Raw genomic sequence first — 15399 nt, forward strand, 5'->3', positions numbered from 1 at the left:
ATCCATTTGCAGATTGCTCCTGCTTGCTTATCTAAGGAAGTAAGAAACCTCAAAATGTCCATGGACTCCAAGCTATCAATGAATGCCCAAGTAGACAAACTAGCAAGATCAAGCGTCATCACTTTAAAAACTCTGCGATGCATCTTCCCCATCTGGGATTTCCACACAAGGTCAAGGCTACCATCCTCCTTGTTCTGTCCAAACTCGATTACCTCAATAGCCTCTATCACAGATCACCTTTAATACTATGAAAAGACTACAACAGATTCAGAACTCTGCTGCTAGACTTCTCTTACATATCAAAGCACAAGCCCACATCTCCCCTGCCTTGAACGACCTATATTGGTTACCGGTTTCCAGAAAATCCACATTCAAGTTGTTTTGTATCACTCACAAAGTCATACATGGAACAGGACCTCTCTTCATCAGCAATAAAATCACCAAATACATTCAACAAAGGAACCTCCACTCTAGATTGGCACCTCGCCTCAAAATCCCACGATACAAGAAAAAAAACATGTGTTGCGCATCATTCTCTATTCAAGTAGGCAAACTATGGAACTCTTTATCACCTAACATAAGCTCTACGGATAACTACCTTATCTTCAGACGGCTACTCAAGTTGGCTCTTACCCAAATAACCACCATACTCAAACATAAATGTACACAATTCCCTGTGCATATAAGCATTTACTTTGATTATACGTATGTATCTAAATATTTCTCTTCTTATGTATGAATGTGTATAATAAGTATGTTCATAAATATATAGATATTTGTTAGGTCTGCTTAAAAAATGTATATATCACTTATGGTTATTATATTCTACGTTTAACAGTACATTTGTATCTACAATAGCTTCACTATTGAATTAAGAAAAGGAAAAAAGGGGAAAAATAGCTTACATTTTAATTAATTTAGTCCTAATTCATCATATCCAATCCACTACCCTATATCTCCCCCTATACCTCTCTCAATGTATCCTCTACCTCTACTCTCTGACTCATCCCAAACCTCATTCCACTATTCTTTCCAATGCACTACCTTATTTCTCACCCTATACCTCTCTTAATATATCCTCTATCCCCACTCTGACTCATTCTCATTCCAAAGCCCATTCTACTACTATGATATCCAAAAGAACCCTTTCTAGATTCTTCCATTCTCTACCCTTCCTTGCATCATCTCAAACTTCTTTTACTATTCACATCTCCGAAATAAGCCTTTCTAAACCTTTCCCTCATGTATCCCTTCTAGACTAATCTGATACCTCATCTCTCTGCCTAATCCATTTCTAGAGACTCTTCGCTCCTCCATCTCGCCTTTACCCATCCCCAACCTCCTCCCACTGCTATGATCTCCAAATAAACACTTTTTAGACCCTTCCCTCTGCTATCCTCCCACTATCCTTTTCAATCCAACTAACAGACTAATATGTCCACCACTCAAATTAATTTCATATTTTCAATTCAAGACAAAAGCACAGGTGCACCACACAATAAAAGTTTATCAAAAAGGACAATTATAACGTCCGTATCCAGCAAAAAGAGTTCTTCATTTTAAAAAAAAATGTCTCTCTTTTATTGTTTCATTTTCATTTCACGTAGAAAAAACACACTGTTCACAACACAGAACAGCCAAAGTGTTTCGTCCTAAGGTATCCATTTAATGAAGTGCACTAATATGATGATATTGGAGACATGTAAAAATTAGGCTGTTTCGGTTAATTCAGCCCCGGCTGGGACCTTTGGATCCTCATCCTTTGTCAATGAATATTAAGTATTAATGTATTGTTTTTCTGATGTAAATAGGAACTTTTATAGTTGGTTAATACTCTTTTGGTCTGTCTTTATCATGTACATGGGCAGGAAGTTAGTTCACAGATTTTTATGTACAAATTGTCTTATATTTGTTACAAGTGGGGTTTTTATATTTGTATATTTATTTGTTTGTATCTAACAGCCCCGAAGAAGTCCTGCACTAGGACGAAACGTGTCGGCTGTTATGTGTGTTGAATGCTGTGTTTTGCACCTGTGCTTTTGTCTTGAATCGTTAAGTTCCTATTGGGAACAAGTACTACTCAATGTGCACATAGCTCCCACTTAGTATAGAAGGGACATTACTCAAGGAGTGTAAAAACTGGTTAGGTGCTTGTAATCAGAAGGTTCCACTGTCAGGTCTTTTTGTTTATGTAATTTCATATTTCCCTATACTAATTCACCATTAATAACTTTTGGGTTCCGGAGTAGTGTACTACTCGCCAAAAAGTGCTTCAAAGCCTTGTTAAGGTTAGTAAGTTCTATATTAATGCAATTACAATTACAATATAGAACACAGCGAACACATTTAACACCATTCAAAGCAGCAGTGAAATTTTGATGTTGGCACCAGGACAAAATGAAGAAGACACTTACTGCTTGAGTAATAGGGAATAGAGGAAAGAAAGTTTGCCCTAGAAAGATTGCAGATTTTTTTTGCACTGGGGCAAAACAGAAAAAATGGATCATAGAACAATTGCTAAACAAATAACACACTGTTCGTTTTTAGCGATTTTTCCATGTTTAATAGAGATTTTAACAAAGCAATCTTAATACAAGTGAACTAAATAGTGGCTTTTGTAATAGAAATGTGTTTGATGTTGTCTCAAACTTAACGACATTTTTAAATTTTCATGTTGTATTAGAAAAAGCATTTTCTCTGTTTTTTATCACATAAACACAGCAACAATAATGTTAAATCTGCTTGATCCACGTTTGATCATGCTGCAAATACTTTTTGTTCCCTTAATAACAATTTACAGTGTCAGAAATGGATTCCTTCATCACATTCCCTCTATTTCTTCAGGTACTCCCTTCGCACTGAAGTAAAAAAAAAAGTGATGAATGGAATGAATGAATACATTTCATCCACTGGTAATTACTCACAGCTGCATTCCAGTCCATTGTATTTTTCCACCATGACACCTCAGATTACAACCAGCCGTATGCTAATCTGTCTTGGCCTTACTTCAGTAGGGACAGTCAAACACAAACTGTCAAGCTGGGTCCTCTCTGAACTGGAGCACAAGCAACCCAAGACTGTTTTCCCTAGTTGGGGCTCTTCAGTCGGGTGCGGCTTGGTTTCGTTGGCACAGTGAGCAGGGCACCCACACCTAGGCATACCCAACACATTTAGGACATTGCAGTAAAATAAAAAAGTGATTGGTGGAATGAATAAATTAATCTCAGCCACTAGATAACTATTTGGGCTGTATCGTAGTTCAAAATGCCACATCAGATTAGACCCAACATATGCAAATAAACCAGACTTGATCATGCTCCGATAGGGGCCGTCCAGCCTGAACTGTCAATCCAGGGGCCATATTATCAAGAAAGGGCGATACATTATCGCCGCTTTTATCGGCAGGAAACTGCCACTGAAGCGGCGATAATGGGCTTGATAATATGCCCTTGTGAATTCCCATAGAAGCCCAGGTTAACACCAGAATCTGGGCTTCTATGGGAATTCACAAGGGCATATTATCAAGGTCATTATCGCCGCTTTAGAGGCAGTTTCCTGCCGATAAAAGCGGCGATAATGTATCGCCCTTTCTGAAAAAGAATATAAGCAGCCCAATGTTAATGCCTGAAAATCACAAGCAAGTCAATGCCCACCTTGTGACTTGTCATGAATCCACAAAGTTATGTATGTTGACAAAGTCTTTTGACAGGTGGATGCACCAGTTACTGACCGATGGCTGCATGCCAGGAGAAAGCATTTGCACGTTGGCAATATGTCATGACATGTTATGTTATGTTTATATGCATAGCGTGCAACTGTCCCGGAGGGGGAGGGGGGGGGGGCGTAGGGGGTTCCTGGCGCTGAAGCAGGAGCTATATGGGCCAAGCCAGGGTCGGATGAAGAGCCAGGTCTTCAGTTTATGGTGGAATTCAAGAACTGAGGAGCGACTCTGATGTGCAGGGAAAGGTCGTTCCAGATTTAAAGAGCAGGGTAGGAAAAGCGATGACCGGCAGATCTGGTTCTGCATATGTGGGGTGTGTGTGCGAGTAGAAGTCTTGCTTAGCGGAGGTGTTTTGTAGGGTTTGTGCACGTTTATGCGGATGTGAGATAATTGGGGCCAATGTTGTGCCACATGAAGTGATTAAGTGAAAAAGACGAATACATGTATACAGTGCATTGCATAACTCTTTTGGGCTGTTCTCGACTTGCTTTCTATGACCGTAAAGGTTATGAGCATGAGAAGGTTTGATGTAGAAATAAAGGACCTGATGTACCCTGGGTTTTGCACTTGTTCAAAATTGCTGGCTTTGTGATCACAAAACCCACAAGTGCAATCTACTAAATGACGATTACGAGTTGCAAATGGATTTGTGACTCGTAATGTATTACAATATTCAAGCTCTTGTTCCTTCGAAGGACCGTGGCTGCTCTTTTGGCATTGTGCAAATGTGATTACAGTGGTGGAGGTCTGCTGTTCCTTGCAGGCCTCCATCTGTGCATTGGATGCCATTCCAAAGGATTCACAGAGCGAATCCTGGCTCATTAATCAACACGAGGCAAATGGCAGACATTTTTTTTCACATGGAGGTTTTGGGGTGTGACGTGTCAGTACATACATTGAAGTGCCAAAAAAGAATTTGGTTGCCTCACACCACTGTGCAAAAACGTCACCTGCTTGTGACCCGTCCTTTGTACCTCCAGCCCAAAATGCAGCGTACCCAAAAGGTTCATGTTATTTTTAATTCCATCTGTGATAATGTGAAATAATCCAGCACTTTCAAACAGTAAGAATTTCACATTCCTATAAAAATGGTGTCAGTTTAACCCTTTTCATTCATTTAGCTTTGTGGAGTAGGCTGGAAAAGAAGAGAAAATGATTACTTATGATGAAATGTGTTTTTTTTAACTGTGCTATGTTGTCCTATCTGTTTCATAGGGAGGAGGAAGTGGACGGGAAGTGGGAGCCTGCACTTGTGCCTAATCCAAAGTGTGCATCTGCTCCTGGTTGTGGAGAGTGGACACCTCCTACTGTCGCCAATCCCGATTATAAAGGACAATGGACACCTCCCATGATGGAGAATCCTAACTACCAGGTACTACACTGGCCCTACTGTAGTGCTAACTCTGTTAAAGGGTTCTATTGTTAGTCATTGTGAAGTAGGTAGTACGTTGCTAATATTCTATTGAGTTCACTAAAAACCATTCCTGCTTAGTATTCAAGTGTTCTGTACACATTCTTCTAGGAATTGTAGTCAAAACCATAAAAACATTCTAGCACTTGATCCTCAACAGATCCTTGAGCTTTGTATAATTTTACAATTGCCAGGCCTGACCATTAACTGAACATTGTGAAGAAACTGGCAACTTTTTTATTGACAAAGTAGCAAAAATTGAGCAATCCATTAATATAGTCGAAAATCCGACTTCCGTACCAACCCACCCCGTTGACTCACTTTCCCCAATGGTTGCTCCCACCCCAGACTTTACTATTGAACAAATGGACCTAAGAAAATCTATTGTCAACACCGATCTCCATCAATTGAAAAATTATGTGAATTAGTCTAACTTCAAATCCATATCAGACAGTGTAGTCTACAATATAATTGTAAACTTGAGGCACACGTCCCACTCAAATGATCCGCTCCCATCCACACTGGTACAAAACCTCAACGATATGGACTAAAATCATCAACACATATGAGCTCATATGGACTAAAATCATCAGCTCTTCTTTCTCCTCAGGTCTTGTTCTTAACTCCCTCCAACTTGGCCAAATCTCACCCATATTGAAACAAGCATTGGCATAGGGAATAGGTCTTGCCTTTGGGACCTTATAAGTGTTTAGCCATTTAAACGGTTGGTGTAGTTGCCCCAAGGATATTTTGCTGCATAACTAAATACTTATACGGTCCCAAAAGCGAGACCTAGTGGCTATGCCAATGCTTGTTTTCATTTGCTACTGTTAATTTACAGCAAAGAGAAAGAAGCCTAATTCTTGCCATGCCCTTAGAAAGTAAATTGTTGATAGAAAAACAAAATTTTTGTGTTCATCTCCAACATTTCGGTAGTGGATGAAGTGAGTAGTCTTTCTACTTTATCTATGATTTCCTACTGCATGTCCACTCCAGGGAACGGGCGTGCGCAGAATGAGGGGTATGCAGGCGAGCACAGTAACGCTAGGTAGGTGCGTGCTTCGAGGCACGTCATACGCAACGTCTACACGGCGAACGTTACCTAAGCAGACCTGTCAGCAGCAGCGGCCACTGTCCGAGCGGCAGAAAGTGACAGGTTGAGGCTCCGCCCCCTGTGACCACGTGACAACCGAAAGAATGAGCTGTGAGCGCCCTGTACATGCCCCGGTACCCGGTGAGTGAAGGGGAAAGAATGAGCCAGAGGAGGGGGGAAGTCCCGTCTTGAGACAGGCCTACAGAGTAGAGGAGAGGTTGGGTTGTTGTGGGCGAGACAGTGGCCTGCGACTGGAAGTGGTCAGCATAAAAGGTACCCCCAGACCTCACAGACAATACAGGAAGTGTTATAGCTCTATAACGCTACGATGTGGCACACCTACTAAAACGTCCAGGAAACTTCTGTTTCGGTCGCTTCTCTATCAGGATCAATATTTATGGTACCTTGGTAGAGTTCTTGTACTGATTTTCAGTCAAAAAAGAAAGGGAAGGGTTTAAGGAGCTAATGCAGACAGATGTGGTAGCATAACGAGCTATATAAAGCAAACTAATCTGATAAGCAACGACCGTAGGATGGCATATTTGAGATTAAGAATTATTTATTTTATTTGTGTCTCTTTCATGTAGAGATACTTAAAGAAGGATTAGATTGAGGACAGAGAATTTGATACATTTAGACAGGAGAGAAAGCGAGTTCTACACTTTACTCAACCTATCCTCAACGTGTTTTAGTATCCGTGTCTGGAAGCAACTTCAGTTCATGCAACATAAGCACCAGAGTTTGTCTGGAAATTGACCTGCTGTTTTCACATTGAAGCCCAGCTGCTATAGTGAGAAATGTACCAAATGGATCTCCGACCTATAACTGCATTGTATTATACCTTCATGCAGGCTTGGTTGCTTAAGACCAGCAAGTTGCTTTCGACGAGTGCTCTATTTGCTTTACCATTACAAACAAGCATTGGCCACGCAGCAGTAAAAGTAACGCTGCGCGACCGTGAAAGCGAAAGTCATCACGATCGCGATCACTCTGAAAGCAAAAGTGATTGCGATCACGATGGCACGCTAAAGCATGCTAGGGATGCTTCTAGAGAGAGAGAGAGTGGCTAGGGATGCGCGTGCAGCAGCACGCGTGCTTGTGCGTGTGACAGTAAGCTGGTGGCCGCTTTGGTAGCAGTTTTAAAAGCAGCTACTAAATGTCTCGGCCACACCAGCGCATGCGCTGGATCAGGCCGAGACCTAAAAACCAGGGGCTGACCCCAATGACTTCAATAACCTCCGACCTATCACTAACCTCCCGTTCCTAGCCAAAACAATGGAGAAATGTGTCCTTCTACAACTCAACCACCATATTGAGCAATTCTATCTCCTTTACACCTTCCAGTCAGGATTCAGGAAAAGATGTAGCACCGAAACTGCTATGCTAAATATCGCTGATGATATTCGCAGATCCTTGGATGAAGGTGGCACTTGCCTTCTAATCCTACTTGACTTATCCTCAACTTTTGATAATGTTAACCTCCCTGTGTTAAGACCCTCAAGAACCGTAGTGGTATCAATGGCACAGTCCTTGACTGATTCACTTCATATCTGCAACATCGCTCGCAACAATTAAAAATCAACAACTGTCTCTCGAAACCAACACCAATTCCCCATGGTGTCCCCTAAGGCTCAATTCTCCCCCTTCCCTATTCAATCTCTTCCCGGAACCCCTTACTCTTATCCTGAACCAGGCAGGTGTAAAATATCACCTGTTGCAGGTGACACCCAACTTTGCTACAAGATTAATTCACTATGTGACATCATTCATCTGAATGATACACTAATCAAGGTACAATCTTGGCTTAACACCACCCACTTAAAGTTGAACCTCAACAAAACGGAAACAATACTTTTCCCCCTGAAAAACAACCCTCTTCTAATCCAAGATTGGCTCACTAACCTGGACGCCCTTAACTGCTCTCTTACATTATCCAACTCTGTGGAGTCCCTGGGCATCACTCTAGACAAAAATCTGTCAATGAAAGACCATATCAACAACTCAGCCAAAGGAGCGCTGTACACTCTTATAAATATTAAGAAAATGAAACCGTTTATTCCACCGGATGATTTTAAGATGGTAGTGCAGTCTCTTGTCCTCTTAAAATTGGATTATGGCAATGCCATCCTCAAAGGAACTCCAAAACCCCACCTTGCACGCCTTACAACAATTCTCAACATGGCTGCTCGGCTACTAACAGGCGTCAAACGATTTGAGCACATTACTCCGGCTTTAAATAACCTCAACTGGCTTCCCATTGAAGGGAGATGTATCTTCAAGACTGCTTACATCACCTACAAAGCCCTCCATACGCACAACCCAAACTACTATGATTCCAAACTCACCAAAGCAGGAAGAGCCAGGGCGCTGAGAATCTCCTACTCACTTATTCTCAACCCTACCAACTGAAAAAGAAATCCTCACAGATCCGCTCATTCTCTAGTAATGCTCCTAGGATCTGGAATACACCCCCTAGTGACCCCCGCTGTAATCCATCCTTTCCGTGCTTCAAACGGGACCTTAAACTCCTTCTATGCAACAAATACTTTAATACTCATTCTAATTTCTAACTAAGCTTTGCTCCCAAGTAAGTCACACAATCCTTCCAGACCTTATAAACAGGCGTACAGTTCTGATGTTTTGCAGCTTTCTCTTTGTCCTTCACCTTAATCCTGTTTTTAATGTCCTGTAACATTCTTGACTGCATAATCTATTCCCTTGACGTGTATAATTTGATAATTACCTTTATGTTGTTGATCGTTCTATTTTTTTTATGTTCTTCTATGTAACAACCCTGAACGATATGTAAAGCACTCTGAAACATTTGGGTCTAGCTAGCCCTATATAAACCTATAAATTAATAATTAACTCTATTTTTACAAATTGCTTTCACCTTTTCTCTAAATTAAAAGAACTGTTTACCTCATAAGTCCCTAGTAAATACCAAGGGGCATATTATCAAGAACTGTGATAACATTATCGCCACTTTAGGGGCAGGAAACTGCCACTAAAACGGCGATAGTGGGCTTGATAATATGCCTTTGTGAATTTCCCTAGCAGCCCAGGTTCTGGTGTTAACCAGGGCTGCTATGGGAATTCACAAGGGCATATTATCAAGCCCACTATCGCCGTTTTAGCGGCAGCTTCCTGCCGCTAAAACGGCGATAATTTTATCGCAGTTCTTGATAATATGCCCCTAGCTGTCTTAAAATTCCATACAGGAGTTTGCTCTAAAGATCTCACAGAATGCGTAGCATAGGTATCATGGAGGCCGTTGGTCCTAATGCAAGTAGGAAATATGTCCTCCCATATGGTTTATACTTTCACATTGAAAGCGGACCCCGCACAATCCTGGGCTCTGGTGTCACTTTAAAGCCCCTGAATTTCGGCAGTTTTTTCTGCTAGGAGTTGGATCTCAGAGCACTGACTCATGCTTGCCATGATTTCCAAAAGTATCAGTGCCTTTGTGGTTCGCTATTGGATTGCTAATCGCTTAGCGCGAATATCTCCAAAAGTTGGTAATAGGAGATAGCGATGTTAGCGACTGTTTTCAGTCGCTAACATCTTGGCACGCCCACTTTGCATGTCATTAGTGATAAATATCACTGACATGCAAAGTGGGGCCCAAGATGGTCGCTATCTCCTACTAGCTGTCGCTAACTGGTGTTAGCGACAGCTAGGTAATAGGGAGATCATTTTATCTCCGCTTTCTTGGCTTTTAAAGCCAAAAAAGCGGAGATAAACCCCCATGATAATATGCCCCTTGGTTTGGTCCAGGTTTCGGTGTCTTTGAGTTTCCCACTTCTAGGTCTGCCAGAACAGATGGATCTTCAGCTGACTTCAGAACCTAGGAAGTCCTTTTTCATTATCACTCAAACAGAAATGTCTTTCCATAGTGTTGAAGCCTGAATATTGAGGGGTCTTCCACCAAAAACTTTTTGGGCAGATTGCAACTTATTTTAATGTGGCTGATCTCCGGTATCTAGAGGAATGGAAGTTCAGGGACACCATGTATATTTTGACAGTGTAAATCAAGTGCCTCAGTTTCATTTGTTGATTGAAGGAGATCCCGTTTTTCAAGGCTGATGCGCTACAACTGTAGTATCTGCAGAACAAAGTAATTGATCTTTTGGATTTATTGTTTCTAGAGTTTGGAGAACAGTCTTGAGACAGGTCATATGTGATTCCGGGATACCCGTGTGTATTAAGCTGCCTATATTCAGGTGAGATAGGACCAAGGCTGTTCTTAAGTCTACTACATGGGGAAAAACGTTCACCTTGCTTTGTGTATTGAGTTCATGCCAGGCAGTCTGTGTGTTTTTGAGATGTGTGTTGTAAAGTGTAGAGTGGCATTGATGTGACTCCTAGGAATATGCCATGGTTGAACTCAGTGTGGGCTGTTGGTTGTTAAGAGTAATTAGCACAAACTCTGCCTTCAGTTTCAGCTTCAGTTACGACTTAAACATTTAGGCCTGTATGGTGGTGACGCAGTCTTTGATCCAAGTAATGTCATTTTTTGTTGAGATTATTAGGGAGAGGTGGCCGTTGTCTGCATGTTGATGAATTTTGATATTGTTGTCAACCAAGAATTCTAGGTAGAAGTGGAAGATTACTGGATATAGTATTGATTCTTTTGGGGAACTTCCAGATCTGATCTGATGCTATGTATGGACCTAAATCACACACATACGGTCAGATCTGGATATGCTCAACTATATGAGCTGGGATCTGTTGTTTAGATGGGATGTGATCTACTGAAGGATGAAGCTATGTTTTATTTCAATTCCAAGAGTCCTATATGCAGCAACGCTCAAGGGAAGTGGGGCTACCCAGGGCCTTAATAAGCATTCAAGTTGGCTGAACCAGTAATGGCAACATTTGCATCAGGGTTGAGGGCGCATGGGACCATCGAAGAACTGTATCTGTTGGTATGGTTGCACTGCCTATAGAGCAGATGTATGATAGTACAACACGATCATTTTGATCGCGGTACTGTACATTGTGGATTTTACAACGAAGTCGTTACAACGACTTGCGTTGGAGGGTGCGGATTGAGGATTATTATAATTTTCTATTCTAACACCAGTCCACGTAACAGTAGGGAAGGTGTTGGAATAGAAAATTACAATATTCCTTAACCAACAGCGCCATCCAGCACAAGTCGTAGTAACGACTTGCGTTGTAATGGCAGCTTGGTAAAGGTCATGCGGTGTAAACACTGCGTTGTAAATGCCGTTTCCCCTATAGAGCTGCCTGACTTTGTAGTAGCCACTGTTCTTCAGCTGTAGATGGATACAAGCGTTAGTCTCTTTTGTCAAAGGTACCTAGAGTGTGTCCTATTGATGGGTAAAGTTTCTCTGATTCTGGAAACATTTGATCTGCTTTTAAGGTGACGGCAGAACTCTAACTCACCGCTACTCCTCCAGTTGCTGGTGGTACATAGTTGGTCTGGTGGGTCTGAATAACTGTATTGTCATACAAGCCCCAATTTAAATATGGACCCTTGGCAATCCCACTATTGTTACCTTCCAAACCAGTTAGAGCTACACTGGTCCTCCCTAAACTATGCTCTGTGCCTCACACAACAGATCACGGGTGGTCCAGACATAGCAACTTTGTCTTTGGACCACTTATGCCTTTCCAACAAGAAATCTCCCTTTTTTGGGTTGTGAATCTCAATTCTTTTTGGTGTGATATTTTGCGTTTTGGCCACGATTTCAGGAGTGTGGACTTAATCTCTATGATACATCTTCCTTGCGGTCAGAATCAGTGATGAAGTAGAATAAATGGCAGATGTATCAGAGCACAGTGGATACTTTGCAACAGTCTATCAGATTCCTAGTTTTATGGAGAAAAAGAGAAAAAACATTTTTACAGAACAGGTACACAAGGACTTCCATTGATTTTCATGGACTTGCTATCGTCAGTCTTTAAGGTAACATTGACCATAGAGTTCAATCTTACTGCAGTTACAGTTCCTTGCGGTGCTTTAAACCTGGTGCCACATCTCAACCCGAGGTGGTCATTGAACCTTCTGTTTTTTTTAATAATCATTGTAAAGGAGAAGCTCCACCCTACTCGTTGTGTGGCACTGAATGACCCACAATGCAAAATCCCAGATTAATCCAGTTACTTTATTTTTACCCATTTACCTTCTTTCACTTTTTTATAAGTTTAACTACTTGAAGTTTAAACTGACAGGTGTTATCTTTCTACCTCCTCACTGAAACATTTCAAAGAGAGGCTGATGTACCTCTCTTCCACTTGTAATCTATCAGAGATTAGCATGGAGGGAGAAAGATGGCAGACATCAACTTTTCACTGTTAAAGCTGAAAAACAAACAGATGACTAATGAAAAAAACAAAACGAGTGGCGGATATGGGGATTTTAGATTGTGGGCCATTCAATGCCCAAAATAGTATTGGATGGAAAGTCCCTTTCAACTACCCAAATGTACTATTTGCTCTAAAAACTAAATGTGTTTGAAATTAATGGCCCAAAGTGGACAGTTTGTGTGTAATTTCTGTGTCATGCTGTACGAGTTTCAAACCTACCACAGCCTCCTTTGACTGATCCACCTAGTAACCCTGGCAGTGGCAAGTGAATAAGGGAATAACTTGATCACTGAATTGGAGTGCAATAATATTTTAGGTGATGGAACATCAGCGGTGAAAGGCAGGAGCCACCACGATTGTGTATGTAATGATTTTAACTAAGATTGCGTACAGACCTTCCACACATTATTATTGTACCGATCTAAGGCAAGCGCCTTGTTTGCAGAAGTAGTGCCTTTTTGCTTTGCAATGCTTTGACTTGTTGGGAATGGAGGTATCCTGATGGAAGAGTAAGAGCTGTTGCTCACACAGTGTAGTAAGTTCTCATTCATAGCACTTGAGCTTCCTTTTCTACATTCCTATTCGTCACTTGTAAAGGACCTGCTGGGCAGTATTCGCATTGCCCAAGACTACATCATTCGAAAGGCGCATGTACATTTTATATCCTCTTAGAATTATTTTGCTTTCCCGTGAGTTCTAGACACATGGGGCCATATTACCAAGGTGAAGTATCGCCGCTTTTTCTGCGAATTGTGCTGAGAAAGCGGCGATTCTTCTAGCGCACTGCTTTCCAAAGTGTGTGGCGTCGCCCCATGCGTAGGTGTGTCGCGCGATCAGATTTATGAGGGCAGATTTATGGGGAGAATGAGCGGGAGGAATACGGCGGCAGCTGGTGGAGCGAGTGGCGCCATTTCACCTCAAATCGGGTCTGGACGTGGAGGGCGCCGCAGCCTATAGCGTGGGCTCTGAACGGGCAGCAGTAGCCTGCACGAATCTATCAGTGGCTCCCCGTAGGACACTGAAGTTAGAGATGACCATCGGGCCCCGAGACTAGCCTCGCACTGCAGGTTACGCTCCGGAGCATTCCCGTGGGCAACGAGGAAGGCGGGCTGCTAACGGGGGCAATGAGGAGGGCGGGCTGCTAACCTCCGCCCCCCACCCGTCTGAGGCTACTGCATTAGAGGCACCGCTGATCCCCCCTGATCTGCGATCGTTCTCAGCAGCAGCAGTGGAATGACCGGCACCCTCCGAGTCCCGTGCAAGATGTGCACAGTAGCGGTAGCTGGGGCCGGCGGCTGGGATGGGTGAGCACACAGGCTGAGATCAGACTCCTTGCTGGGGCGTGCTGGCTATGTGTTTATTTATTTATTTATTTATGCATTTTTATATAGCGCGGACTTTACCCGAAGGCGTCAGAGCGCTTCACATTAGGAACAGAAATGAAACATAATGAGAAACATTACAGAAGAGCAGATTACTAAAACATACGTTACTTACATAAGGTAATAGTGACAATTGTGAGCAAACAAAATACTTGAGGTAGTAAAAATTGTGAGCAACCAAAAATACATGAGGTAGTAAAGGTAATAATGACAATTGTGAGCAAACAAAATACTTGAGGTAGTAAAAATTGTGAGCAACCAAAAATACATGAGGTAGTAAAGGTAATAGTGACAATTGTGAGCAAACAAAATACTTGAGGTAGTACAAATTGTGAACAACCAAAAATACATGAGGTAGTCAAAAGTGCACAAGAGGAAAAGTGACAAGTGGGCAGTTATAAGAGAAAACAGAGTATAATTTGAGGTATAATACTGCAATAAGTGCTAGGCACAAGAACAGGCGTTACGTAGGCAAGGAGGCACTTGTGCAAGTATCAAAGGTAAAAACATGTGAGAGGTAGCAACCGTGTGTTACATGGGCAAAGTGTTGTGTGCATGTTACAAAAGGGCACCGAACACAAGTACATGGAGAATGCTGCAAAAAGGCAGACACTCCCACCACAGGAAAACACTGGGAAGGCACTCCCATGGTCATGGAAAGTAAAAGATATCAGTAGTGGGAAGTCTTCCTCCGAATAGCAAGAGGACGTGAATTACTTTTGGAGGTGTCTCTGGAGGAGGAGAACTTTGAGGTCCCTTTTGAAGGCCTGGGAGGAGGCGGTGGTCCGGAGCTCAGGCGGAAACGAGTTCCAGATTCTCACTGCGTTGCCTGAAAAGGATTGGGCCATTGTTCTTTCCTTCTTGAAAGTGGGAGGTTCAAGCAGTAGATTCTCGGCATTGCGTGAAGGTCTAGAGCCTCCAGAGAGTTTCAGTTTATTCACCAGGTAGCGGGGAGAGGAGGAGTGCAAGGCTTTGTGGGTGATACAAGCGGTCTTGTAGATAGCTCTAGCCTCAAAGGGAAGCCAGCGGAGGGTGGATAACAACGGTGTGATGTGATCGCTTCTTTTGGCCCCATAGATGAAACGAGCTGCTGAATGGAAGACAGACTTAAGTGGGGACAGGTGAGATTTGGGGAGGCCAGTAAGAAGAGAATTGCAGTAGTCTAGTCTGGAGAGGACCAGCGATTGCACCAGGGTTATAAGGTCCTGCTCCGGGAAGAAGCGACGGATTCCCCAAAGAAGGCGCAGTTGGTAGCGAGCAGATTTTGCAATAGAATTGATGTGGGGCGTTAGATTGAGTTTTTTGTCTAGAATGACACCAAGAGATTTTGCGCTGTCAACAATGATGGGTTTGTTGTTTAGTAGATTCATCTGATCCATCCATGATTGAACCGGGGGGGGAGAGAGTGAGGAGGAGAAGAGGAGGAATTCAGTTTTGGAGGGATTCAGAATTAATT

At 42.4% G+C, this 15399-nt stretch overlaps 1 protein-coding gene across 1 annotated transcript in view; it reads left to right on the top strand.

Annotated features, from left to right (window-relative positions):
- Positions 1-15399, top strand: part of CLGN (calmegin) — a 337930-nt gene that overhangs the window by 162665 nt on the left and 159866 nt on the right. The window contains exon 10 of the mRNA XM_086963258.1: positions 4937-5093. Coding sequence (XP_086819384.1) covers positions 4937-5093 — 157 coding nt within the window. The remainder of the gene's footprint in view (positions 1-4936; positions 5094-15399) is intronic.

Source organism: Lissotriton vulgaris, chromosome 3_1 (genome assembly GCF_964263255.1).
Source record: "Lissotriton vulgaris chromosome 3_1, aLisVul1.2, whole genome shotgun sequence".
Lineage (NCBI taxonomy): Eukaryota > Metazoa > Chordata > Amphibia > Caudata > Salamandridae > Lissotriton > Lissotriton vulgaris.